This window comes from Panthera tigris, chromosome A1, assembly GCF_018350195.1.
Source record: "Panthera tigris isolate Pti1 chromosome A1, P.tigris_Pti1_mat1.1, whole genome shotgun sequence".
Taxonomy (NCBI): domain Eukaryota; kingdom Metazoa; phylum Chordata; class Mammalia; order Carnivora; family Felidae; genus Panthera; species Panthera tigris.
In genome coordinates this window covers 125854683-125880952 of record NC_056660.1, presented here as the reverse complement: position 1 = coordinate 125880952, position 26270 = coordinate 125854683, and the positions used below count along the sequence as shown (strand labels likewise).

General features: G+C 39.8%; 1 protein-coding gene across 1 annotated transcript; it reads left to right on the top strand.

Annotated features, from left to right (window-relative positions):
* The first annotated feature begins 465 nt into the window (after positions 1 to 465).
* On the top strand, positions 466 to 6398 carry PLK2 (polo like kinase 2). The gene is made up of 14 exons (XM_042987235.1): positions 466 to 847; positions 1438 to 1545; positions 1690 to 1806; positions 1989 to 2118; positions 2359 to 2446; positions 2919 to 3014; positions 3126 to 3324; positions 3414 to 3561; positions 3908 to 4005; positions 4318 to 4447; positions 4690 to 4930; positions 5053 to 5182; positions 5451 to 5561; positions 5697 to 6398. The coding sequence occupies exons 1-14, from the start codon at positions 578 to 580 to the stop codon at positions 5886 to 5888; spliced, it is 2058 nt and encodes a 685-aa protein (XP_042843169.1). The 5' UTR covers positions 466 to 577; the 3' UTR covers positions 5889 to 6398.
* Positions 6399 to 26270: the final 19872 nt, after the last annotated feature.

Here is a 26270-nt window from a genome sequence, read left to right as displayed (position 1 = left end):
GGACCCGCGTTGGCACAGCGCCCTGCCGGGCTCGCACGCCTAGCCGCCGGGACACCCGGCGAGTGAGGCGGGGCGAGGGCGGGGCGAGGGCGGGGCGAGGGCGGGACTGAGGGAGGGGATGGGGCCTGGCGCCAAGCCCTCGGGTTTCCATTTCAAACCCAGAACCTGAGAGCATTCGAAGAATGGGGTGGCGGTCCCGGAATTGCCGGACTTCTTTGTCGCCCTGTCCGTTGCGGTGATCCTTCCCCGAGACCGGCGCACGAGCTACACGACCCCTGTCTGCATGCCGCTCGCAAGAAGAACGCCAGCAGCCAGTCCAGACGTGGCGTCCGACTCGCGCTCTCCGGCGGCCGGTGGGCGGGGCGTCGTCCGTGACGTCGCATCCCGTTTCGATTCTCCGCCCCCCTTCTCGGCCCGTATATAAGACTTCTCCGGGCGTTCGCACTCTCACAAGTGGAAGCGGACGTCGGGCGTGGGTTGTAGGAGGTGGCGGCGGGGGCTCGAGGGTGAGGACCGGCTCGGACGTGTGTCCGCGCCTTGGAGGTGACAGCTGGCAGTGCCGGGCGGTGAGGCGACGATGGAGCTCTTGCGGACTATCACCTACCAGCCGGCCGCCAGCACCAAGATGTGTGAGCAGGCGCTGGGCAAGGCTTGCGGCGGGGACTCTAAGAAGAAGCGGCCGCAGCAGCCCCCTGAGGAGCCGCAGCCGCCTCAGCCCCAGGCGCAGGGGCAGCCGGCGGCCCCGCACCACCATCATCACCACTCGCACTCGGGGGCCGAGATCTCGCGGATTATCGTCGACCCCACGACGGGGAAGCGCTACTGCCGGGGCAAAGTGCTGGGAAAGGTGACGAGCGGCGGGCGCCTGGCTGCCGGACGGGCGGTTGGGAGGTCTGCCCGGGCATCCCCCCCCCCCCGCCCCCGCCCCGAGCCGGCCGGACCCTGAGTCCCCGCATTTTGGCTTCTCGGGGGCTCCGATCCCGGCGGGTCGTATTCACCTGCCCTGCTCTGGCTTTTGTGCGCTGACAGCGCCGGGTTGGCTTTATATCCTTAGCCTCAGCTCTCAGTGCGTCCCGCAGCCCCAAGAAATTGATCTGGAGGCCAGAAGCGAGGGCTTTCTGCTCGCGCCTCTAGCTTCCTCCGCCTGCCCCCCAGGGAATTTTCTTGACGGGTCTCTTCAGACATTATTTTCCATCTCCCTGTTCCCAACCCCCCTCCATAAAGCTCCTCTTTGTAAAGGGAGAAGGGGAACCGGTTCCCTGTTTTCAGGAATGCTTTTGGCTTCGCGAAGGAGCTTTTAAAAAGTACAGTGCACACGTCTTTCCACACTCACTCCCACCCGTAATGTTGCGTTCCTTTCTAATTTTTATTCATTTTTAAAAACATCTGCTGTCCGTTTTTCTACCACACTCAGTGCTCTCTCGGCTTTGTTTTCAGGGTGGCTTTGCAAAATGTTACGAGATGACAGATCTGACCAACAACAAAGTCTATGCTGCAAAAATTATTCCTCACAGCAGAGTAGCCAAACCTCATCAAAGGGAAAAGGTGTGTATGACTGTTGAGTAAAGTATTTTCTTTGTGTGCAGGAATGGCCCTTCCCTGCTAAGAAAATGTCTTCTGCGTGTGTAAGCAGCTGGCTTGGAAGCGGTGACAGAAGGCTCATAAGCCTGGTTTTGCTTTTTCTTTCAGATTGACAAAGAGATAGAGCTTCACAGAATCCTTCATCACAAGCATGTAGTGCAGTTTTACCACTACTTTGAGGACAAAGAGAACATTTACATTCTCTTGGAATACTGCAGTCGAAGGGTGAGCGTTAACCCCTGTCCCAGTCCATCCGCGCCCCCCCGTCACATCGCCTTGTATCGGCGGTTTTGCTCTGGTGGCAGTTACTTTCCTGCAGTGTTAACTTTCATCACGCACCTTGTGCAGGACAACTACTGATGCCCATAACTCTGACACACTGTCTTTTTTCCTTCTGCTCTTCCTAGTCCATGGCTCATATCTTGAAAGCGAGGAAGGTGTTGACGGAGCCAGAAGTCCGATACTACCTCAGGCAGATTGTGTCTGGACTGAAGTACCTTCATGAACAAGAAATCCTACACAGAGATCTCAAACTAGGTAAGCCCTTTGTTCCAAACACTGATTTCGTGTTAGGGAGAGGTGTTCTTTTCTTCCCTGTCTGCCTCGTTGTGTATTACTGTTTCTAGTTGGGATCTAGCCTGTGCCGTCTTGCTTTTGAATCTGTGACTTTACTAGTCAACAACTGGCTGCCTGCCTCCAAAGAGGATGTGTGTGTGTGTGTATTTGGTGGGAACATCTTTTCAAGGGGACTGAGGTTTTGTTTTCTTTACCATCTAGGGAACTTCTTTATTAACGAAGCCATGGAATTAAAAGTTGGGGACTTCGGCTTGGCAGCCAGGCTGGAACCCTTGGAGCACAGAAGGAGGTAAGACTCAGAAAGATACATCCTGACAAGGTTTTACAGAGACCAAATATGCTCTTATTATTTTCCAGTTAATGTGTTGGAGAAGGGTCAGCTGATTTTAAAATTCACAGACCACAATGATGTTAATCCATGGAAACACTAAGTGCCCACTGTGGACGAGGCAGAGGACCTCATACCTATAAGTTGATTATGAAACAAATCTGTCTCATATTTGCCTGAAATGTTACACAAACGCTCTGCTGTACATGGTCTCAGTTGGTTTAAAAACGCTGTCATGTGGCTGAAAACAATTGTACATGCATTAAAAATAATTAAGCCACTTGGTCAACTGTTAACTGTTGAGATGGCAAAAATCAAAAGTCAAATTTTTCTAAATAGAAATTCAACATAACACTCTTAAGGTTTTATCCAGAGAACTAAGTGTAAACAGTAGAACAGTTCTTAATGAGACCTTCATATTTTGCTTTTCCAGAACAATATGTGGTACCCCAAATTATCTCTCCCCTGAAGTCCTCAACAAGCAAGGACACGGCTGTGAATCAGACATTTGGGCCTTAGGTTGTGTAATGTAAGTAAATGCACCAAAATGATCAAAATGCAAATTTGGGTTTAGATTTTTTTCACATTCGAAAAGAGTTACTTTATGACCATTCCTAAAGAAGTGTTATCTTGCACACAGGTATACAATGTTACTAGGAAGACCCCCCTTTGAAACGACAAATCTGAAAGAAACTTACAGGTGCATAAGAGAAGCCAGGTATACAATGCCATCGTCATTGCTGGCTCCAGCTAAGCACTTAATAGCTAGCATGTTGTCCAAAAATCCTGAGGATCGTCCCAGTTTGGATGACATCATTCGACATGAATTTTTTTTGCAGGTTGGCATGTTTCTTGTGTCTTTTTATTGCATGCTTTTGATGACAGTTACCCAACTGGTTACTGAAAAGTCTTTTCTGACACTACGCAGGGCTTCACTCCAGACAGACTCTCTTCCAGCTGCTGTCATACCGTTCCAGATTTCCACTTGTCAAGCCCAGCTAAGAATTTCTTTAAGAAAGCAGCTGCTGCTCTTTTTGGTGGCAAAAAAGACAAAGCAAGATACATTGACACACATAGTAAGTTATAAGACTTCTTCTGTTCTTCTGGATCCAGTATGTTTAAATCTGATAAGTTAGTTAAAAGAATGTTTTTATGTTAGCATAACAGCCAGTATGTTTGAATACTGTTGAACTTTTTATAGTATGATAAAACTCTACTGAAAAATATGATGGATAGCTTTTTTTTCCCCATACACATTAAAGTGTGCTCCTTGCCTAATTGCAGCTGATGGTAATGATAAAATGCTCGTTTAGCCTTGAATGCTCATAAGCTGATTACTAACACAAAAGGAGGAAATGTGGCTAGCTCTGTTCCTACCTTGTTAGCAGACTAATGCTCATAATTCTTGTCTTTGATTTACAGATAGAGTGTCTAAAGAAGATGAAGAAATTTACAAGCTTAGGCATGATTTGAAAAAGACTTCAATAACTCAGCAGCCCAGCAAACACAGGACAGATGAGGTATGCTGGAAAAGAATAAAATAGATACAAACACTTTATATCATTTCTGTTCTTTGTTAATTATCACATGGGTTATGATGATCACGATTCAAGCATGTGATGATCATGATTCAAGCTTTTCTTCGAACCTTTTAAAAGATTTTGTTTTTTAGTTTAACGAGGCATGCACTCGAGTCACTGAACTATCTTTTGTGTCCACTGCTTTTTGATAAGCTTTCCCACCAGTTGCCACAATCTCAGCTTAACCGAGAATTCTCAACCTCAAATGAATTTTAGATGTTTGACTCCTTGTCTGACTCTTCTCTTTTCTAGGAGCTCCAGCCACCTACCACTACAGTCGCCAGATCGGGAACACCTGCAGTAGAAAATAAGCAGCAGATTGGAGATGCTATTCGCATGATAGTCAGAGGCACTCTTGGCAGCTGCAGCAGTAGCAGCGAATGTAAGTTGCCATCATTGGCATTTTAAATGAGACTATAAATGCCAGTGCTTAATACTAAGTAACTGGAGTCAGTTTGTTTTGCGGCCTAATTACACAGTACCAGCAAAATTGGAGGAATCGGAAAAAGCCGAGCAACAATTTTGAGTCCCTCATGTCCTTAGAAGTAGTGGAGGGAAAGTTAGAAGCTACCAACGCCTAAGGTTTTATTGTTAATTAGTTTACAACTTTCTCTGACTTTCTAGGCCTCGAGGACAGTACCATGGGAAGTGTTGCGGACACAGTGGCAAGAGTCCTTCGAGGATGTCTAGAAAACATGCCAGAAGCTGACTGCATTCCCAAAGAGCAGCTGAGCACTTCCTTTCAGTGGGTCACCAAATGGGTCGATTACTCTAACAAATATGGCTTTGGGTACCAGCTCTCAGACCACACTGTAGGTGTCCTTTTCAACAATGGTGCTCACATGAGCCTCCTTCCAGACAAAAAGTAAGTATGTCCAACTAACGAGATTCTGTCACTTCTGTATTCTTGCACTCAAGAAATCTAAAACCAGTGACTAATGGCCTCTATTTTGTTTCTTCTCTCTCCCTATGGTTCCTGTTTTTCAGAACAGTTCACTATTACGCAGAGCTTGGCCAGTGCTCTGTTTTCCCAGCAACAGATGCCCCTGAACAATTCATTAGTCAAGTGACGGTGCTCAAATACTTCTCTCATTACATGGAGGAGAACCTCATGGATGTAAGTACCTCCTGGATGTGGCGTTTGAGCAGTAATATTTGAAGTGTAGCCCACAGACCAGTGGCATCTGCACAGCTCTGAAGCTTTTTAGAGGTGCAGATGCTTTTGTCCTACCCTAGCTCTCTACTGAATCAGAATCTCTGGGGGGTGGGGCCAAGAATCTCCAGGACATTCTGATGCTTGCTCAACTTGGAGAGGCATTTGCCTAGAAGAATGGAGTGCAAACTGCAAAATTGTTATGGGCACTAACTCTCCCAATTGCTTTTAGGGTGGTGATCTGCCTAGTGTTACCGATATTCGAAGACCTCGGCTCTACCTCCTTCAGTGGCTCAAATCTGATAAGGCCTTAATGATGCTCTTCAATGATGGCACCTTTCAGGTAAGCGAAACCCTTCAGGAAAGTGTGTGTTTAGGTCACAAAAAGTGATTTTCAGGTAGCCATTTAATGATTGGACACACTTTACTAATTCTTGAGTATCTGTAGAGATCTAATATTTACGTTTCCTTTTGAAAGGTGAATTTCTACCATGATCATACGAAAATAATCATCTGTAGCCAAAATGAAGAATACCTGCTGACTTACATCAACGAGGACAGGATATCTACAACATTCAGACTGACAACTCTGCTGATGTCTGGCTGTTCATCAGAATTAAAAAATCGAATGGAATACGCTCTGAACATGCTCTTACAGAGATGTAATTAAACGACTTCTTTAATGGACCCTATGGGACTCCTCTTTTCCACTGTGAGATCTACAGGGAAGCAGTCAGATGATCTATAGCATGTTGAAAAAGACGGACAGGTGGTGGTACGAAAACAATTCCTCTGGGGCCTGCTGGACTGGGCGGAACCAGACCAGGCTGACGCATACACTTCTTAACTTTGGACAGTCTGAGAGTGAACCAGAATGCAGTTTTCCTTGATGTACCTGTATTAAAAGGTTTTTCAGACAATTTCGCAGGAAGGTGCATTGACTCTTCTCTCTGTTGAGAGCATTTCAGACAGAGGACTTGGAACTGTGAATATACTTCCCGAAGGGGAGGGAGAAGGGAGGAAGCTCCCATGTCGTTTAAAGGCTGTAATCGGAGCAGCTTTTGGCTGCTCAACTGTGAACTATGGCCATGTATAATTTTTTTTTGTTAATTTTTGAAGACACTTGTGGCTGGAAAAGTGCATTCCTTGTTAATAAACTTTTTATTTATTACAGCCCAAAGAGCAGTATTTATTATCAAAATGTTTCTTTTTTTTTATGTTGACCATTTTAAACTGTTGGCAATAAAGAGTATGAAAAAGCAGAAATTGTGGTCCACTGTCTTTTGTATGGTACATCACCGCATCACACATGCTTTGATCATGGATTCTTTGGCACGCTTGGGTGTGACATGGAGTATAGAATCATGCCAGAAAGTTAGCTCTTTGGCTTCATTGATAGTACTTTGTAGAAAGTAAATCCTTAACACCTAAAGTGCAATCACATTTTCTGGGTAGATCTCGCTTGAGAAGAGAAGATTATAACAAAAATACTATTCTTGTTACAACCACAATAGGTCCTCCTACTAAATCCACAACCAGTTTCTCTCAGGAGTATTACCTTAAAACTCATTTTCAGCTTGGGGGTGCCTAGGCAACTTAGATTAGGCGTCCGACTTTGGCTCAGGTCACCATCCTGCAATCCGTGGGTTCGTGCCCCCCATTGGGCTCTGTGCTGACCGCTCAGAGCCTGGAGACTCCTTCAGATTTTAGGTCTCCTTGCCTCCCTCCCTCTCTCTCTCTGCCCCTACCTTGTTCACACTCTGTTCCTCAAAACTAAAAACATTTAATTAAAAAAAGGGGTGGCGCCTGGGTGGCTCAGTCAGTTAAGCTACCACCCCTGGTCTCGGCTCAGGCCATGATCTCATGGTTTGGTGAGTTCAAGCCCTGCAACGGGCTCTGTGCTGACAGGGTGGAGCCTGCCTGGGATTCTCTCTCTCCTTTCTCTCTGCCCCTCCCCCACTTGCGTGCATGCTCACCCTCTCTCTCTCTCTCTCTCTCTCTCTCTCTCGCTCTCTCTCAAATAAACATTAAATTTTTTTTTTTAATTAAAAAAACCCCACTCATTTAGCTTGGAGCTGAAAGCCAGAGTAATCCTGTGTAAACAGACCTCTGTTATGTGTCAATAGGTACAGGAAGTTTATCTTAATATGGGCAAAACGCTATGCTTTGTAAAATACGTGCACCGCCTGAATGTATTACTCAGCTTAAACCTGCCTAAACACTCCCAGTGCCGCTGGCACTACTAGTACACGATTCCAGTAGTGGGGAAGTACTTGGTCGATAAGTCGTTTTATTTTCCTTTTGGTGCGTGGTGGATGAGGGATGGTATGGGAACCAACCTGTGGTTTTAAGCCCATCTTTTTTATACCATCAAATGATCCAAGAGGCAAATCTGAGAATGTTTGGTCTTTCAGTGGGATTTGCTCTTTGGCAGGTGTCAAAAACTGCTTGTTCTGTTACTCTGAACTTACAGTGACCTGTATAAGATGCACATACGTATTTGTTCATTTGTAATCCCATTGAGGAAAACACTGTCCTGAGAAAAGAGCACTCTCCTGTATCAGGCCCTCTCTACGTTGCAATCCTGAACAGTGTAGTGTAGAAACGGTGGTGGTACTTTTACATTTTTCTAAAATTATTACACGGTACCGGTTAGACTTTAGTAATAAAAGTCAGAGCTGGGGAATTTGTTAGGGATGTTTCAGAGGTTCTAGAACAACTTGGGCTGGTTGGAATTCTTTGGCCACAAACACAACTTTAGTCTTGGTTAAATGTCTTATAGTAATAGCTGAAGAAAACTAGGTAATTACACTAATAGCTGGGTGTGCAAAAGCAGAACCTATTTTTATCTTTATGAGCAGAGAAAATAATGGGAGTTTGCAAATAGTAAGAAGTGGTCTTTCATTTTGAGTTTCACAGTGTACATTGCTTCACATTTTTAAAATATGCACTATCCACTCTTGAGGATCTACTGTGTATAGATCAGGGCCCAGCATTGGAGATGCAGAATGAACCTGAGCCTGTCCTTTCCCTCAAGGAAGTCACAGCAGAGTGGAGGAGACAGTTCATTTACCTATTAATCTGATAAGTGTGCTGTGATATTATGATAAAGGTATGCACTGGGTGATGTGGAAACCAAGAACAGGAATCATAAGGAAGGAGCCCCAGGTGTGAGGTGGACTTAGAGAATTGATTACAGAGAATAAAATTCTTTTTTATTGGGTTTGGAAAAGGGGGGGGGGTAAACAGAAATTTAAGATAAGAAAAGGTGTTATAAGCAGTGCAAATAACATGTGCAGATGCTAGAGGGTCAAAGAGTTTGCAGGAGAAGTGAGTGTGTAGGTCTGAAGCATCATAGGTAAAAGCTGAAAGAAATAGACATGATGTGTCCTGACCAATATGCCATCCCAAGGCATATAGGCTGCATTGAAGGCTATGTGTAGTTACTGAAAGATTTTAAGGAAGAAAGTGACCTACTATTTTAGTTTTATAAAATTCATTCTAGGGGCATAGCCAAAATGGGTAGGGGAGAATATGAAGAAAGACAACCCAAACAGTAAAGAGATTAATGGTGGGATTCAGGTTGAGAAAGGACTAACTGAAAAAAAGCATACATAGAATTAGACAGGAATGTATCTTTTGGCCTTTCTGGTTTACTTCAGTATTCCCAGCACTGGACACCAGGCCAGCCATATAGCAGTGAAATACTGAATGAATGAATAAATGAATATAGATTTGGGAATGACTTAGAAAGCTGATCATAATAGGATTTGGCACCTGACTGAATGTGGAGTCTGAGGGAGAGGGTGGGGGTTGGGATGATTGGCCAAGCAGTCAATGGGGGAAATGTGTTTTACTGTGGGGCCATCAACTGAAATCAATCAGGAATATAAAAGGAAGAACCACATAGGAAAATACAGTGAGTGCAGGACATGCTCAACCATACTTGTGTGAGGATACCAAAAGAGGCCCAGAAAACAGGTAGACATACATGTCTACATCTCAGGAGAAAGCAAACATTCCAAATATTCCAAAACAATATTTGGAAGTAGCCAGGCTTGAAGCAACATAATAGGAGTAGATTTGAGCACATAAGGATAAATCTCTTTCATCCCTTCTACCCAGGATTGTTTTTTTGTTGTTGTTTTGTTTTGTTTGTTTTTGGTACTGAGACCAGGTATATAAAACCTAATGGTGTAGATAAACCTTTGCAGTGAGGGAAGGAAGATAAGAAATTCCCAAATAAATTATAGTCTCCTAAACGAAAGGCCCTGAATTCCATAAAAACAACTCCAAAATAGCAGATGCTCTTAATGAACACCTTCGAACCTCAAGAATGTTTCTCAGTTAGCCACCCCAAATCCTGGCAGAGTACAGGCTGAGATAAAAGGCAATGTTTAAAGATATACTAGTTTTGAAGCATAGTAATAGCTACCTTCAGCTAACTTTGGTGTGGCCATGACAGGAACCCAGATCATGGGTTATCTGACATTTACTGCTTTATATCTTAGTCCCCTCAGCCCTTCAAGAACTATTTCCGAAAGTAGCCCTATGTTTGCTAGGGAAGAAGTATACTCCAGTGGAAAAGCTTTGGAATCAGTTCTGCATTCAAATTCCTGTTCAGCCATGTATTAACAATATGATCACAGTAAATACCTAATGTCTATCAGCTTCAGTTTCCTCATCTGTGAAGATAAGATGACAATAAAGCAGTTGCATACCCAAGGTGCTCAACCTCTGCCTCCTTCCACACCCATAATAACAGTAACCCTGGATACCTAGAAAAGAAAATATCTGACTCATTCTCCCCCTTCCGATTGCTCTGTGTCAGTCATGTCCTGTCAGGAATACAAAAATCATTTTAGCACTTTCAAAGAGAAGGAATTTAACTGAAGTCACTGGTTACAAAGATGATGGAAGAGCCAAACAGGAGGTGGTGAGGCAGTCAAGATATTAACAGCAGCAGTAAGCCACTACTGTACCTATGGCTGGAGAGACCCAGAGAGAAAGCAGGAATACTGGACTTCAGAACTGGGAGTCTCTGGCAGAAAGCAGAATCACAGTCACTCCTACCAGTTCGAAATCATGAAGCAGATGTAGCCACTGCTTGAGATGATTCCTGTACCTATGTGGCTGAGAAAGAATGGGACAAAATATTCTGGATCCTTCCTTCCTTTTGCCCTCCAGTCTTCCAATGGCCAAATGAACTGGGAGCCAGTCGTAAAGGAACCCAAGAAGTGTGGTTGCAGCGATGATTCTTAAGAGTGTGTAACAAAGCAAGGAAAGGGCAGGGATGAATCTTAGCCTTAACAGGAAAACAATGACCCACCTTCCTTCTTTTATCTTCCATTCATTCCATGCCCATCTCTACCTTCCCTTCCTCTTTAATCCCAAAGTGACAAAAATGTTAAGATCTGTAGTCCCCTACGCAGAAGGATGACAGACAGTAGAAACTTAGAGGAGGAAAAAGAACAGGGTAAGGGGCATTAAGACCAGAATCATTCTTGCTTTGGGTCTCTGGGATTTGAAACATCATCAGGCCCTTTTTGCATTACAGAGATGTTAGGCTGATGAAGATGAAGGTAACTGAAAATGAATAAAATAAATTTTTTCATAAAGTACACAGAGAAATCAATGTTGCTGTTTTATAGTAATTCCATGCGTGACAGAGTTGGTATATGTCTAAGGCTTGGAATAAGCTCTTCTATAAACAGAAACCTGTAGATTCCATTTTCTTTCTCCTTGACTTGCAAGACATTCTAGTCTATATATGCTTAGATTTGTGCTTTGTTCTAGCACTTCTTTATGCCTTATTAACTTAAGTAATGGAAAGCATCTATTTGTTTGAATTACCACAATTTAGTTACATTAAAAAATTCAAATTAAAAAGTCAAACTCCCATATGCAGTGTTGGAATCTAGTATCATGGTTCATCAATGTTTGGAATTCAACTGAATAGGATATATGGATTTTGCCCCTGGGATTAGCTTTATAATACAGGTATATCTGACATGAAATTATTAATGATTGACATACAGTAACTTCACTTCCAAATTAAAATAAAAATAACAAATTTACGAGATATCTCTGCTATGAAATACTGAATTATTAGATATTTTAACCTAACCATGCAGGTTACAACAAATTATCTCCTTGAGGCCTATAACAAATTATTACTAGAAGAAAACAGGCAACAGGCCTAACTGAAATAAAATCCACAATACCTGTCTTTTGTACTGCTCTGGAATCAATGGCAACAGAATAACACTTAAAGCTGGGATAATGTCAAACATGCCAAAAGAAGAGAACTGGGATACCAATTTATTACCTGATTTGTGTAGTCCTGCTAAACACAAAGAGTACCAAACATTCAGGATTATGGGAATCTCAAAGAACTTCAGAACTACATGGAAGGTGTTTAAATATCTCAAGAGTTAAGGAAATGCAAAATCATAACATGTGATACAGCCATCTTGGAGAGAGTGCAGACAGAGAATTAGATAACGACTTCATTAGAAATGTACTGGGAAATGGTTAATAACCAACTTTTTGGGAGTTTGGGAGAACCCAGATTTATCATGTTTGCCAATTTCTGCGGGATAGATATTTTCACCTTGGCTGATTTCAAGCTACCGGTGTGATGTCACTGAATGTGGAGTTGGGGAGAGGTGCACAGTAACACCCCATTATAAAGTATTTCCACCATACAGACAGAATAGTGTAAATAACTTCAAGAAACTGATAATATTTAAGTGATGTAGTAAAATAATTAGTAATGCATTTTGAGTATTCATTGCCTTTATTTTTATATAATACCAAGTTTATATAATTTAATTTTAATAATGGCTGCATTTAATAACTAGTTGGCCTGCACCATTCCTGAAATTTTAACTGTCAGTTCTCATGAGTCTGTCTGTATAGGCTAGCTGTGGCACAGCAATGGTAATGATTCAAATGTAGGGATGTAGACTATATGGTCTCTGAGAGTGAGAGGATCACTCCTATGTTCTGGGTAATTAACAGGACTTAATACGTTCCCTTGACATCTCCAACAGTAGTGTAGTATCTTGCTTCATAGCTCTGGTTGTATATGAGACCTCAGCCAGCTTAGCTTACAAACAAAAATTGTTTAGATGACATAATAGTGTTAGTAGTGAAGTCTCTCTTAATTCCAATAACATTAACTATTAACCACAAAAATATTTAAGACAATCAAAATCATGAAATTAATATATTAGGGGCACCTGGGTGGTTCAGTCGGTTTCAACACAGGACATGATCTCATGGTTTGTGGGATCAAACTCCACATCGGGCTCTACACTGACAGTGTGCAGCCTGTTCGGGATTTTCTCTCTCCCTCTCTGTCTGGCCATCCCCTGCTCATGCACATACATGCTCTCTCTCTCAAATAATATAAACCAAATTTTAAGAAAACTTAAAAAAAGAACTGTATGCTAGTACTAGAAATATATTGTAAGTACTATAATCCAAATTGAAAAGTGAAATTTTAGTAACATATGGATTTAGAATTTTAAGATGAAATCTTATGACATTGATATTTAGTAGTATAATGTATGAGAACTTAAATTTCTCATATCTCTAAGTTTACTTTGTTCAATTTATTAGAATGTTTACATGAATGGGAATACCTTATACATCAGACAACTGCAATAAGATATTTTAAAAGGAAGTCAAATACATTATAAATGAAATATAAAAGACTTAAAGGAATTTAATTAATTTTTAATTTTTTTTTTTTCAACGTTTTTAATTTATTTTTGGGACAGAGAGAGACAGAGCATGAACGGGGGAGGGGCAGAGAGAGAGGGAGACACAGAATCGGAAACAGGCTCCAGGCTCCGAGCCATCAGCCCAGAGCCTGACGCGGGGCTCGAACTCACGGACCGCGAGATCGTGACCTGGCTGAAGTCGGACGCTTAACCGAGTGCGCCACCCAGGCGCCCCTAATTTTTAAAATTGGATATGTTAATGTCTCTTTAAAGTCTTTTGTTGAAGTATAACAATTTTTAATCTAAAGTTAAAAATGCAAAGAGCTAGAAGTTTAAATACATCGGATTTCAGTATTTTAAAAACCAAATGTAGTTCTGAATATAAAAGTCAACCTCAATAAAAAAATCTCATTGGCAAACTGTTTTCCTGGGAATTTATGTTTTAGGATGAGTACCGATATGTTCCAATACAAATACATAATTCCACTCCAGTAATATGCTTTTGAGGATATGTCTTGGGCCAAGAGCTAGTAGGAATGAAAGGAGAAGGTACAATCTATATATAAGAAAATCTATATATAAGGAAAATCTTAAGATCCCAGATTGGAAATTGACAGAGAATAGATGTTTGGTTGGAGTAACAGGTTTTCAAAACATTCTCAACTAGTTATCATCACATAATTGTTGGAGCTTTCATATAAAAACAAAAATTTCCAACTGCTTTTGAAAAATTTCAAGACCAGGCAGTATTGGATTTGCATTTCTGCATATCAACAATTAGCTGGAGCTGACTGGAGGCAACTGGTGGAGGCAAGCTTCCTCCATGGTCCTCACAGGACTACATCACTTCTTTGGTTCCTGTAGACATTTGAATATAAGCCCTACTCACAATCAGGTGAGCCTTTTAGGGGACTTATCTATTTTCAAATTCTGATTACAAAAGCTGGTTTCATTTCTATAAAATATATTTTGGATGATGTGGGGGAAAGTATGTTCTTCACCAAAAGCTCCCTTCTGAGATGTTTAAGTGTTACTGGTTTCAGTGTTTGTTAAGGGTTCAAGAGAACTGAAGAGAAGCGAAGGAGTAAATTCTGACACAGGCAAAGGAAGACCTACCAAAGTTTTCATAATGTAAGGCTTTCACCAGAATATGGGACTTCTTTTCTTCATGGATTCCTACTTGATCATAAGGAGATTAAACTCATCTCATACCACTTTCTTAATTCATGATGAAATTTGGGATTAAGGGGAATTTGGAAGTTTAATAGACTGGGAATAAGAGGTCATTCCTCATTTAATCACACTGTTGGTTCAAATACAAATTTTAGTAGCAGTCACAATAATCTAGTCCCATTTTCCTTCTTCAGGCAGATGGACAGACTTTCTGATTCTGAAATATCTGAACTATGTGGGCGAGTAGGGGTCTTTTCATTCCTTATAGCATATTGTTAGTGAAACATAATCATCAGAGGTGAAACAAAATCTATGGATGGTGAAGATGCAGCACATGACCTTGACCTCCTATATTCTCTGATGACCTACCTCCATGTTTCCATTCATTACCCTATGGGTATGCCTAGCAGTTTTGTTGCAGAAAAACTAAAGGATTAAACTTCAAAGAATGTTCTCAACACTGATTAGTCACATCGAAGGGCAAATGACGAAATAGGCCTAAGAAAAACACCAGGCTTTTTGGTTTTATCTAAATTGAATATACTTTGCATTGAAACAGTTACATTTTCCACCAATTCTACTTTTCTACTTAGACTATTAAAGAAAACAGAATAACTTTTGAATTTGGTGGAATCTTGTATGTTACTCTCAGGCCTTCCCTTCCCCAGGATTAGAAAGACAGACAGACACACACACACACACACACACACACACAATCACCTTACAATTACTCAAGTTAAAACAATGTAGTCAGCAGTAATCTTTTTTACTTCAATACAGTAATTCAAAAACTCACACATTCCTAAGTAACAATGAAAACCCAAGTGATCTGCACCTAAATACATAAATTAATATATTTTCAAAGTCCTCATGTGTGAAAAATTAGTTAATTGTAAAGAAAATAGGCAAGTTACATATATATTTTTTTCTGCAAGTTATGTTTTTTGTTTAAAATATACAACTTATGACCAAAAATCAGTTCCCCAAGAAACACTGGTGGCTAAAACAGAAACAAAAATTAACAAGTCATAAAAATATATGCTACACCAGACAAAGCTTAGGATTTTAATCAGATACATCAAGTTTGACACAACTGGGCCAAATGATTCCTGAGTAGTCATAAAAAAGACAATGCTTATTTTTCTCTGCCATACAATAAAAATTTTTTTTTAAGTTTTAGAGTCTATTAGGTTGAAAATGCGATATTAATATTTGACCATTTTTGATCTACAACAAAAGCCATTTATTTTCAAGAATAACAGAAAAAATGAAAACGTAAATTTTCTCCCCTAAATTTTTTTTAGCATTTATTTATTTTTGAGGGACCGAGAGAGACAGAGCACGAGCAGGGGAGGGGCAGAGAGAAAGGGAGACATAGAATCTGAAATAGGTCCAGGCTCTGATCCGTTAGCACAGAGCCTGACGTGGGGCTTGAACCCACGAACCATGAGATCATGACCTGAACTGAAGTCGGGCGCTCAACCAACTAAGCCATCCAGGCGTCCCTCTCCCTTACTTTAATATTACCTTTCTAAATATTTCCCTGTGCATATTACCTCTTTGTTTTACATTGAAATCAGTGGGTGTCTGTATTTCACCTCATAATATTGCCATTCAGTAATGAGTATATCTTTTACTTAACAAATTATTTTCAGAGCTTTTCAATTAGGAATTGTTTTATTCATCATGCTCCTAAGGAATCAAATAAGGAATGCCCCAAAGTGAGAGCAACATACATTCTCATGACTGACTGAAGTGAAGGCTCATCCTGTAAATGTTTCCCACATTTTGAGTCCTCTGTTGGCTTTGCTTGTTACAGTGCCTTCTCAACTATCTTCAAAAAAATTTCCCAATTTTCTTCTAAGGAATACCACAGTTCTTTGCTATCATAAAATATTCCCCCCCAAAATCTTCACTGGTAAATTGTTTTGAGAGATACTAGGTTAAATAAATGTAAATATATATTTTTTAAGTTTATTTATTAAGAGAGAGAGAGAGAGAGAGAGAGAGAGCGCACACTCATGAGTAGGGGAGGGGCAGAGACAGAAGGAAAGAGAGAGAATCCAAAGCAGGCTCCACGCTGTCCGTAAAGAGCCCAATGTGTGGTTTGAACTCACAAACCATGAAATCATGACCTGAAGAGAAATCAAGAGTTGGATGGTGAATTGACTGAGCCACCCAGGCACCCCTGTAAACAGATTTTTCTAAAGTCAAGGCTTCTCTGGAACTTTAATATGCTGTATCTGCATTGTGAATCTACAAGAGAGGACTACAGTATAAAAATTTCCCCAAACTTACTTGTCCTAGTACACTATGTTTCTTGAATTAACTTTTAAGATCATAAAGAATGTTCTTCGGAACACAGTTTGTCAATGTGTGTAGTAACTGTCCTTGATGACTCAAATTTACTTTTAAAAGATCTTGAACCTGCCAGATAGGTTGGACAGAACCCCAGATCTTTATGTTGGTTGAACAATATTTAGGGAAACAGGGACTTTAGAACCACCTCTGACATCATAGTTCCAGAGCTATTAGACATATTATTCACATTTTAACTCAACCAGAAAATTCTCCCTTTACAGAAAGAAATTTACAGTCCAGGAATCAAGTGGATGGCCAGTTAGGTTAACCTTGCAATACAGATATTCCATTTCTACATAATAAGAAGTGGCATATAGCTGGCTTTTGCATATTTCTATCTTTATAATAATAGAATTGAAATGTTTTGAAATAGATTTTAGTCCATGTTCACTATGGTTTTCAAAAGACATTTTGGGATTGGATAAGAGCATGATAGGCTTGTAAAAGTTGTAAAGCATCCTCCTCCATATGCCACCTCCTGTGAGGAACCTACCCAACAAAGCATGTGAATGGATCAGACGGAATATATTAGAACAAGTTTTAATTAAGCTTTTTAATTAAATTTTGAGATAATTCTATAAAGGCAAGCTTTAGTTGATTTATTTTATCTTATTTCTCTCAAAATCTTTACTTCAACTCTAGTAAGTTAACATATAGTGTAATACTAGTTTCAGGAGTTGAATCTAGTGATGCATCACTTACATATAACACCCAGTGCTCATGATAACAAGTGCCCTCCTTAATACCCACCACCCATCTACCCCATCCCCCACCCACCTCCATCCATCAGTTTGTTCTCTGTCGTTAAGAGTCTCTTATGATTTGCTGCCTTTTCTCTTCCCATATGTTAATCTGTTTTGATTCCTAAATTCCACATACGAGTGATATCATATGTCACTCTGGCTTATTTTGCTTAGCATAAAACACTGTAGCTCCATCCATGTCATTGCAAATGGCAAGATTTCATTATTTTTGATGGCTGAGTAATATTCCATTGTGTGTGTGTGTGTGTGTGTGTGTATACATAGTATAACCCTGGATTGTGAGTAACTTTTTGAGAATACCACAAGACAAGCAAACATTTCTAATAAATTTTAACTTGATCAATGAGCAGTGTCTTGAATACAAGTAGTACATGACGCTGAACCTCACATGATCACAACTGAGCCAATGGTTCTTCTCTCTCTTTCTCTCTTCTGCAGGATTGTGGATGATTGACTCCTATTGTCGGATGCTCAGTCTCAGGCAGTGGTGTTTGGCAGAAATCAGTGATTTTTCAGAATGTTGGAAGGTGTCCACAATTGTCACTAGTGTATTTTTTGTCATTTCAAAGCACCTATGGACAGTCCTTTGCTTTTCTATACAAAAGTAAGCTTAGGAATGCTTCACTTCATTCTAGGTCAGGCTGCCTGCAGATATACACCCTTTCCTCTGCTGCCTTACTGCCAGTTTCATTAAATGCAGTATATGACAAGAGTTTATTAATACTGTACTGGAGTCAACATCGATGTGAGTGTACACAATGGCCCCTATGCAGACAAAGATTCCATTGAGCCAACAGATAGCAGTGATTCTATTAATGATAGTGAAAGTCATCCTACACCATAATCCTTTCTCTTACCTCCCTCACACCAGCCACAAAGGTTTTCAAAGGTAAGTGCAGGTTAATTAATTTTTCCTCATATTTTGTATTTTCTTTAATATTTTGTATCACATTATAGTATTATGATAATTTTTATATGAACATTTTTGGGTTGTGGAATGAATCATCTGAGTTTCCATTATTTCCTATGATGAAATTCACTTTGAAAAACAAGGGCTTTGGATTACAAGCATGTTGCCAGAATGGATTATGCTCACAAACCAAGGTTTTACTATAATGTGTGTGTGTGTGTGTGTGTGTGTGTGTGTGTGTGTGTGTGTGTATACACGGAATATATTAGAGCAAGTTTTATACACACACACACACACACACACACATACACATGCACACATCACATTTTCTTTATCCACTCATCAGTTGATGTACACTTGGGCTCGGTCCATAGTTTGGCTATTGGTGATAATGCTGCTATAAACATCAGGGTACATGTACTCCTTCAAATCTGTATTTTTGTATCCTTTGGGTAAATACCTAGTAGTATAATTGCTGGATCTTAGGGTAGTTCTGTTTTTAACTTTTTGAGGAAATGCCATACTGTTTTCCAGAGTGGCTGCACCAATTTGTATTTTCACCAACAGTAGAAGAGTGTTCCTCTTTCTCCACATCCTAACCAACATCTGCTGTTTTCTGTGTTGTTAATCTTAGCCACTCTAACAGGTGTGAGGTAGTATCTCATTGTGGTTTTGATTTGTATTTCCTTGATGATCAGTGATGTTGAGCATCTTTTCATGTGTCTGTTAGCCATCTGGATGTCTTCTTTGGAAAAATTTCTATTCACATCTTCTGCTCATTTCTTAACTGCATTATTTATTTTTTGGGGTGTTGGATTGTGCTGGGAAAACTGGACAGCAACATGCAGAAGAATGAAACTGGGCCACTTTCTTACACCACACACAAAAATAAATTCAAAATGGATGAAAGACCTAAATGTGAGACAGGAAACTATGAAAATTCTAGAGGAGAACACAGGCAGAAACCTCTTTGACTTTGGCTGGAGCAACTTCTTACTAGACACATCATCAGAGGAAAGGGAAACAAAAGCAAAAATGAACTATTGGGACTTCATCAAGATAAAAAGCTTCTACATAGTCACATCACAATACTCCAAATTCTTATAAAGAAGGTGTAGACTCTGGCTCTCATTCAGCCAACAAATAACCAACAAAACTAAAAGTCAGCCTATGAAGTGGGAGAAGATATTTCCAAAGACATAACTGATTTATTTTAAAGGTGTGATGAGGAAAGGAGTTACATATTCAGAAGTGACATAGAAACTCAGTTCAGTGAAGAAAAATCAGGAAACCTCAATTGAATAAATCTCTCACTGTTCCTGAAATAAAATTTTATAGTTCTAATTCAACTGGAGAGAGTCATTCAATGTTCACTCCATGGTTTGGAACATGTTGTGCTAGCTATTGATGATATAGTCCATTTTATTCTTCTCGTATCAAACAGCTGTGCACTACTGAAGATATGATGTATATATGTGAAGGATGACCACACAATCCAGTTTACCTGGGAAAGTTTTAGCCATGCCCTATCCAAGTCAATCATATCTTGATTTGGAAGATGAATTATATGGTTACCCTATTGTGATCCCACATGAGTTTAACGTAGCTAAGATGCACCCACCATCACCCACTCCCAGGTTACTGTACTTTTTATTTCTATTCCTTCTCCTATGAAAGAAAGGCCACAAGTTTCCAATATTGTGACCTTATTTTTATGCTTCATTAAACAGAGCAGCAGAAAAATGAATTCAAGCTACATAAATTTAGTCAGACAGTCCCTAGTACACATTATATGCTTTTTCTTTTTACTTTATCTGATTGTTAAGGCCATTAAAACTATGTTGGTAAAAAAACATTAATGACACAGGTACCATCTGGAAAATGAGAATGAAATAAACTTATTTGGGCAGGATATGGTTTCTCTAATCACCAATCTTTTACAGACTCTGAGTCATAATCAATTACTTATCTTTTCAATGTGGAAGTATATGGTTATATTAAGCACTGACATGATTTCATCCTGGCTTCAAAAAGGAAGGGCTGAAATAGAATTACAGAGTAGTTGTTTGATTTCCCTCAGTTCAGGTGGATAAAACTGGAAAAATAATTTGACAGAAAAAAATGAATAAATTTGAACTGTGCTCTGAGAGTAACAGATCTTATTGATTTTAAAATATTTAAAACATTCTGTGGAGTGTGATGACGCTCGTATGAAGATAAGAGTTTAAATATAGCCACACTAGCTTCTTTGGTCAATATTAGCTGAAATTCCAATACTAACTAAACATACCAAGATACTATAATTATCTAGGTAAGGAAGTTATAAAGTAATATTTTTCTGAGTTCCTAAGTACATTAAAGGAATTTCACCTTTAGCTTAGTAACACTGTCAGTTTATTGAAGCATTTAGAATTGCAGTTGTATTGGTACATTTTATGGGCTTACCCATGAATTAAAAGAATGCACTTTATATCAGGTATGTAACAGCTGGTTTGCTTTAGTGATGTAGATATTACACCGAAACATACTGCATACCAACTTAAAATTTTTATTAGGGTTTCTCAGATTCTAAGTGGCTTTTCTCTTAGTGTTCATGGTATAAAAGTGACATACCACAGTTTCCTGAAGCTATCTTTTTATTTTAATGGGGAGAAGAATAAAAGCAGGAATTAAGATTGGGGGTCATCATAACAAAACATAATAACAAAAAATGCATTTAAAGATTTCTAAGAATTAATAGTCAAGAGAAACATTTTTAAAAAATATTTGGGCTATAACAATGTTTTTACGGACAACTTAAACTTTGTGATTTGAAAAACACAGCCACATCACAATACTCCAAATTCTTATAAAGAAGGTGTAGACTCTGGCTCTCGTTCTTCTACTCTATCAGTTTAGCATCAAAATGACCAAAGTAACTTATTTTTAAATAATATAATTTATTTCAATTACATAGACATAGCCTTAATTTCTCTGTGTATTTTAGTGACTTTTTTTCAATGAGGCACTAAGAAGTTCTCAGAAAAGGTAATAGACATTTTATATTATTTATCTAACACTGTTGTCACAGGACCAGTCTGATAGTAAAACATACCAAGTATCCATAGGGGAAAATTTCTTGTCAACATCAAGGAATTTTAGCTCAATAAAGTGGACAAATTCTCAGTCTTTGGTTATATTCCAACCTACTGGCTCTGGTGAAGATATTGTCAGTTCTCCTCTAAATGTAGTGGGCTTGCTTTAAGTGGGTGTGGGACGAATGAGAGGGCAGTGTCCTGTCTTGCTAATGAAAGAACATAGCTTACCTTATAAAATAAAGCACAACAACACAAAAAGCACATCCCTAACCCAAGTGTCCAAATACAAGGAAGGGGCCATGAGCAAAATGAGTATTTTTGAGCATTTTGAGTTAGCATTCCCTGTCTTTAAGAAAATAAACAAATAAATAGACCTTTTGAGAAATAAACTGTTATTTTTTTTTTTTTTTGTGGTTGACACTATTCATTAAGACTAAGGGAAGCACTTAGAAAGGCAGGCCTTTAAAAGATAAGTTTTTATGTCTTAGAGGACTTTTAGCAGTATATTAATTCAATGTCTTTCTAAAAACAAGAGAAAGATAGAAAAACTAAATGATGCTAACCTAATTTAGAAAAAAATTATTGGGGCACCTGGGTGGCTTGGTCGGTTGAGCGTCCGACTTCGGCTCGGGTCATGATCTCACGGTCCGGGAGTTCGAGCCCTGCGTCGGGCTCTGTGCTGACAGCTCAGAGCCTGGAGCCTGTTTCGTATTCTGTCTCCCTCTCTCTCTGCCCCTCCCCTGTTCATGCTCTGTCTCTCTGTCTCAAAAATAAACGTTAAAAAAAATTTAAAAAAAAAAGAAAAAAATTACTTCCTGTGAAATAGTTAATAATGTATACTATCATTCATGAAAATACTGATTTCCAAATTTCAGGTTCTTTCAGAAAAATGCTTCTGTACCATTTCAAGGTCAACACGGACAGATAATAAATAGCACCTTTATGGAAAACATTTTGTTGGTTCGGGTTCTTGGACGATCCGATCCAGGGTGTAAGTCTGCCCTTATCTAAAAATGGCTTCTGAAGAATAAGCATAACACGTCAAATGTGCAAGCCATAGATGTCTCTCTATCTTAATAGTTTTATCCCGAGTAACTCTGGCCTATTGAAGTAAAGTCATTAATTAAGAAGACTTCAGCTGTCTGGTTGCTACACCTCAGGCTCTCTCTGGAGAGATTACACATCCTATAGTTCCCCTGAGTGGGAGGCATGTCAGCCTGACTAATGAAGACTATCACTGTAATGCAACAATCACCAGGGCCAGTGGTACTGTTGTGTCATTGTTAGATTATGGAGCAAAGTGGCACTTTTAGTGTTAAAGCAAAGCCTGCTCCATCATCCGAGGCTTTTTTTTTTTTTTCTGAGTCAGTATCTAAAGAACACATGGTTACCTATGTAGAGCAAAATAGGCAATGTTTATATCCTTAGCTAATACAAACCAAGTAAAATGAAGTCTCAGGTGGAGGTACAAGATAATGGGATTTCAAGCTGCAGCAGTGAGCTGGAAAATGGCAGAATCTTTAAAACTGGAAAGTCCATCTACTGCCTAGGCACATAAAGTGAAAAAGAAATCATCATAATAACAATACAAAACAATGAAGAGTTCAGGGTGGTAAAAATCAGTGGTGAAATTATCATTTTAGCTCAAAAATAACACTTAAATGTATTCAGTCTAAATCTCATATTTCTATTTCTAGAGCTTGTCTTTGAAATAATCTCTTTCACAGTACTTTGGAGGTATTAATTCCTTAGTTCTAGTGACATCAGTAAGTGGCAAATATTACCTCCGTTTTGTAAAAAAAATTTTTAACGTTTATTTATTTTTGAGAGAGAGAGAGACAGAGCATGAACAGGGGAGGGGCAGAGAGAGAGGGAGACACAGAATCTGAAACAGGCTCCAGGCTCTGAGCTGTCAGCACAGAGCCCGACGCAGGGCTCGAACTCACAGACCGTGAGATCATGACCTGAGCCAAAGTCGGACGCTTAACCGACCGAGCCACCCAGGCGCCCCCCCTCCTCTGTTTTTTTAAAGATAGAGAAATCTATTGTCAGAGAAGCTAACAATTTGCTCATCATTGCAGAGTCAGTGATAAACAGAAACTTATGACAAAGATTACAAGTAAAAAAAAAGTTCATCTCTTTGTTCACTTCATCCAACATTTTAAAGAGGACTTACTGCCCCAGAATCCCTTGTGGTAAGTAAAAGTTGAAGATGAATCTTTCCAGCAGTTTAGGGGTTCATTTTTTCAGAAACTCGGCCATGGCTCTAGAGGCAGCATGGGACTGTGGCAATAGAAGTCACCTGTTGTCATCAGCGCTGGCTTTGCCACTCACTAGCTGTCGGACATAGACCAAGTCTTTCCTTGAGTCTGTGTCCTCTGCAAATCAAGGCTAAATGTCACCCTAACTCTACATCACAGGAGATAAAAGGTTTGAAATGCTTTTGGAGAATGCCAAGTCCTCTACTGAAATGAAGTATTATTACTAATCATTATTATGGATGTCAGAAGCAAAGCCACAGTAGGCAGAGCTTCTTTTATTGAGGGATTCAGGGAGGATACACTGAGAGTAACCATATGGAGCCATGAGGGACCCAAAGTTCATACCTCTATCAGGGGAAAGAAAGGCTAGGTGTCCATTACCTAATCCTCATTCAAGGGAAACATGTGGGTGGGCTGTGTGTGTTTCCAGGACGAATCCCGGATCCTGACTGCCACACCTCTTAGAAGCCTCCTAACCTTGGCAATATTCCTGGCAATTGAGAAGACTCTTTCTTTTGGATTACTGTATTTCAGCTGCCTACCATGACCAGCATGTCACTTTGATACTGCTGAAACTGAGCAAAGAAAGGTCCCTGTCCCTCTTCCAAGGGACACAGCCCATATAGGTATGTGTGTGTACATTCTGTAATCATTCTCAATATACCTCATGACAATCTGCCTGCTTTCTGACCTTGAAGGAAAAATCCTTCGAACCATACCTGTACTTTTTTCTGTTAAAAATCAACAGGAATAGTCCCAGCCATAAAAAAGCAATAATAAAGATTTCCCATGTACAGGCCCCTAAAAATACCAGAAGCATGAAACACAACAAAAAACAATGATTAGGTTAGTGTAGCAGCATGTTTAGCCCCCATCCTGGCACCTACATAGTTGCTATGATGTTGAGATGTTCTCTCTGTATTACTCCCTAAACCTATGTATTAACTTTGAATATAATTACAATGTCGATTTACTTTTCTGGTCAGAGACAATTTTATGCTGTATTAAAGAGATTAAACTCAGGTCTTGGTAATCACAGTATGACATCCTACTGATCGTGCACAATGAGCCACATACATAGAAAAATCATGAAAATCCAAAACATCAACAGTGGAGTGAGAAAAGTTTTAAAAACTCTTTGTCAAGTAGCTCATGTACAAAAGACACGGTCAGGGGACTAACTTCATACTTTGTGTTTTCTTGGACTGTCCCAGCCTTGGAGGGGAGGCAGGTAAAAATGGAGTGACATGAATAGTGATGTTGGTGTTCTGGGCTCTCGCTCTTACTTCTTATTGCAGAATCTTTAACTTCCAGGGAAATTATTTCCTCCCCACCTAATTAAGGAGTCTGCAGGGAATCTCTCACTGGCATTCTCCTGTGTTCTTGTAGTTGCTTTAGGCACTGAAAACCGGCCTTTATTTTTTCTTCTGCTCTTCTAGCCTCTCGAAAAATGCAAAGGCTTTCACCAGGCCCACCTAACACGTCTTCCTTGATACCATCATAAAGCAATACCCCACTCCTGGCCTGAAAACCTCCAGATGCCAAATCAGAGTATGAAACTTCAGCGGTGGAAGCTGTCTTCATGAAGCACACAGTATGCTGTGTGCAGGCAGGCCCACTCCCATTTTGCGAATACCACAGTACTGCTGCCTTGTGAGTTTTCAGTGAAAACAAATACTCCAGGTCTTACTCATCATTCCTTCTCTATGGGACCAAGTCATGGGTCCACAGGTCAAGACAGAAAAAACCTGAGTGATGAACATCATGCCGGGTATATTTTCTCCCCTATCTGATGAAATGGTAAAGCTAAAGTCAGATCACTGAGTACCAGTCATAGCTCTATCAAAATTAGTGTGAATTTAGTCAAGTTGCTTGTCTTCTCTCTCTGGGTCTTTGTCACATTCCCTGTAAATTAGGCATAAAATGTGAGTCATAGGCCCATGAACTTTCTGAAGATTGGGCAAAAATAACCCACGATAGCGGCTGACATACAGTCAAGACTCAGTACATTTCAGCTATCATTTTTCTTCAAAATATTCACACTGGGGAAATCTAATTCTTAATGTGAAAAAGAAAATTGAAATAAACTAAGAGAAGTGTTTTGGTATGCACATGATGGAAATGACTTATATCTTTGGGGGATGGCAGTGGGGAGTAGCCCTCCCATCTGGTGTCATCTCCATGAGTATTTATTCTCATGCTGGGCAGTTGCCAGGTCTGAAGTTTTATGATAAATTTCTATCTTAGATGAACATAGTAAATTTATTTAAGATATCCCCATAAAAGTACTGTACATATTTTTTTAAATTTTTATTTACTTTTTTTATTGTCCTGATAGTCCCAAATGTCATGACTAAGCTGCTATTTTCTCTGCCATGACTGGATCAGCTGCATTGATGGAATGATAGCTATTTTTGGCACAATGTAAACCAGAACCTTAATGTTCATGATTTTCTTTATCAAATGATGGTAATCATACAACTGCAAGGAAAACAATGAGAAATGACAACTAAAACTCACTGAAATACTCTGAAGTTCAAAGTGCCCTATAAATACACAGTAGGTACAACATAGAGGACCCTATTTTATCCCTAAAAACACAAATTCCCAATAAACATCTCCATCACAGGAGATGAGAAATTACTTTATGCTCAGATCAGGTTTGAGGCCTGATCCTTTTTCACACAAAGGAGGAAATATGAATTGGTCAGAATAAGAATCTAGACATTTACATCATCATAAACAAAGGAGGTAGTTATTTTTTATATTCTGAATT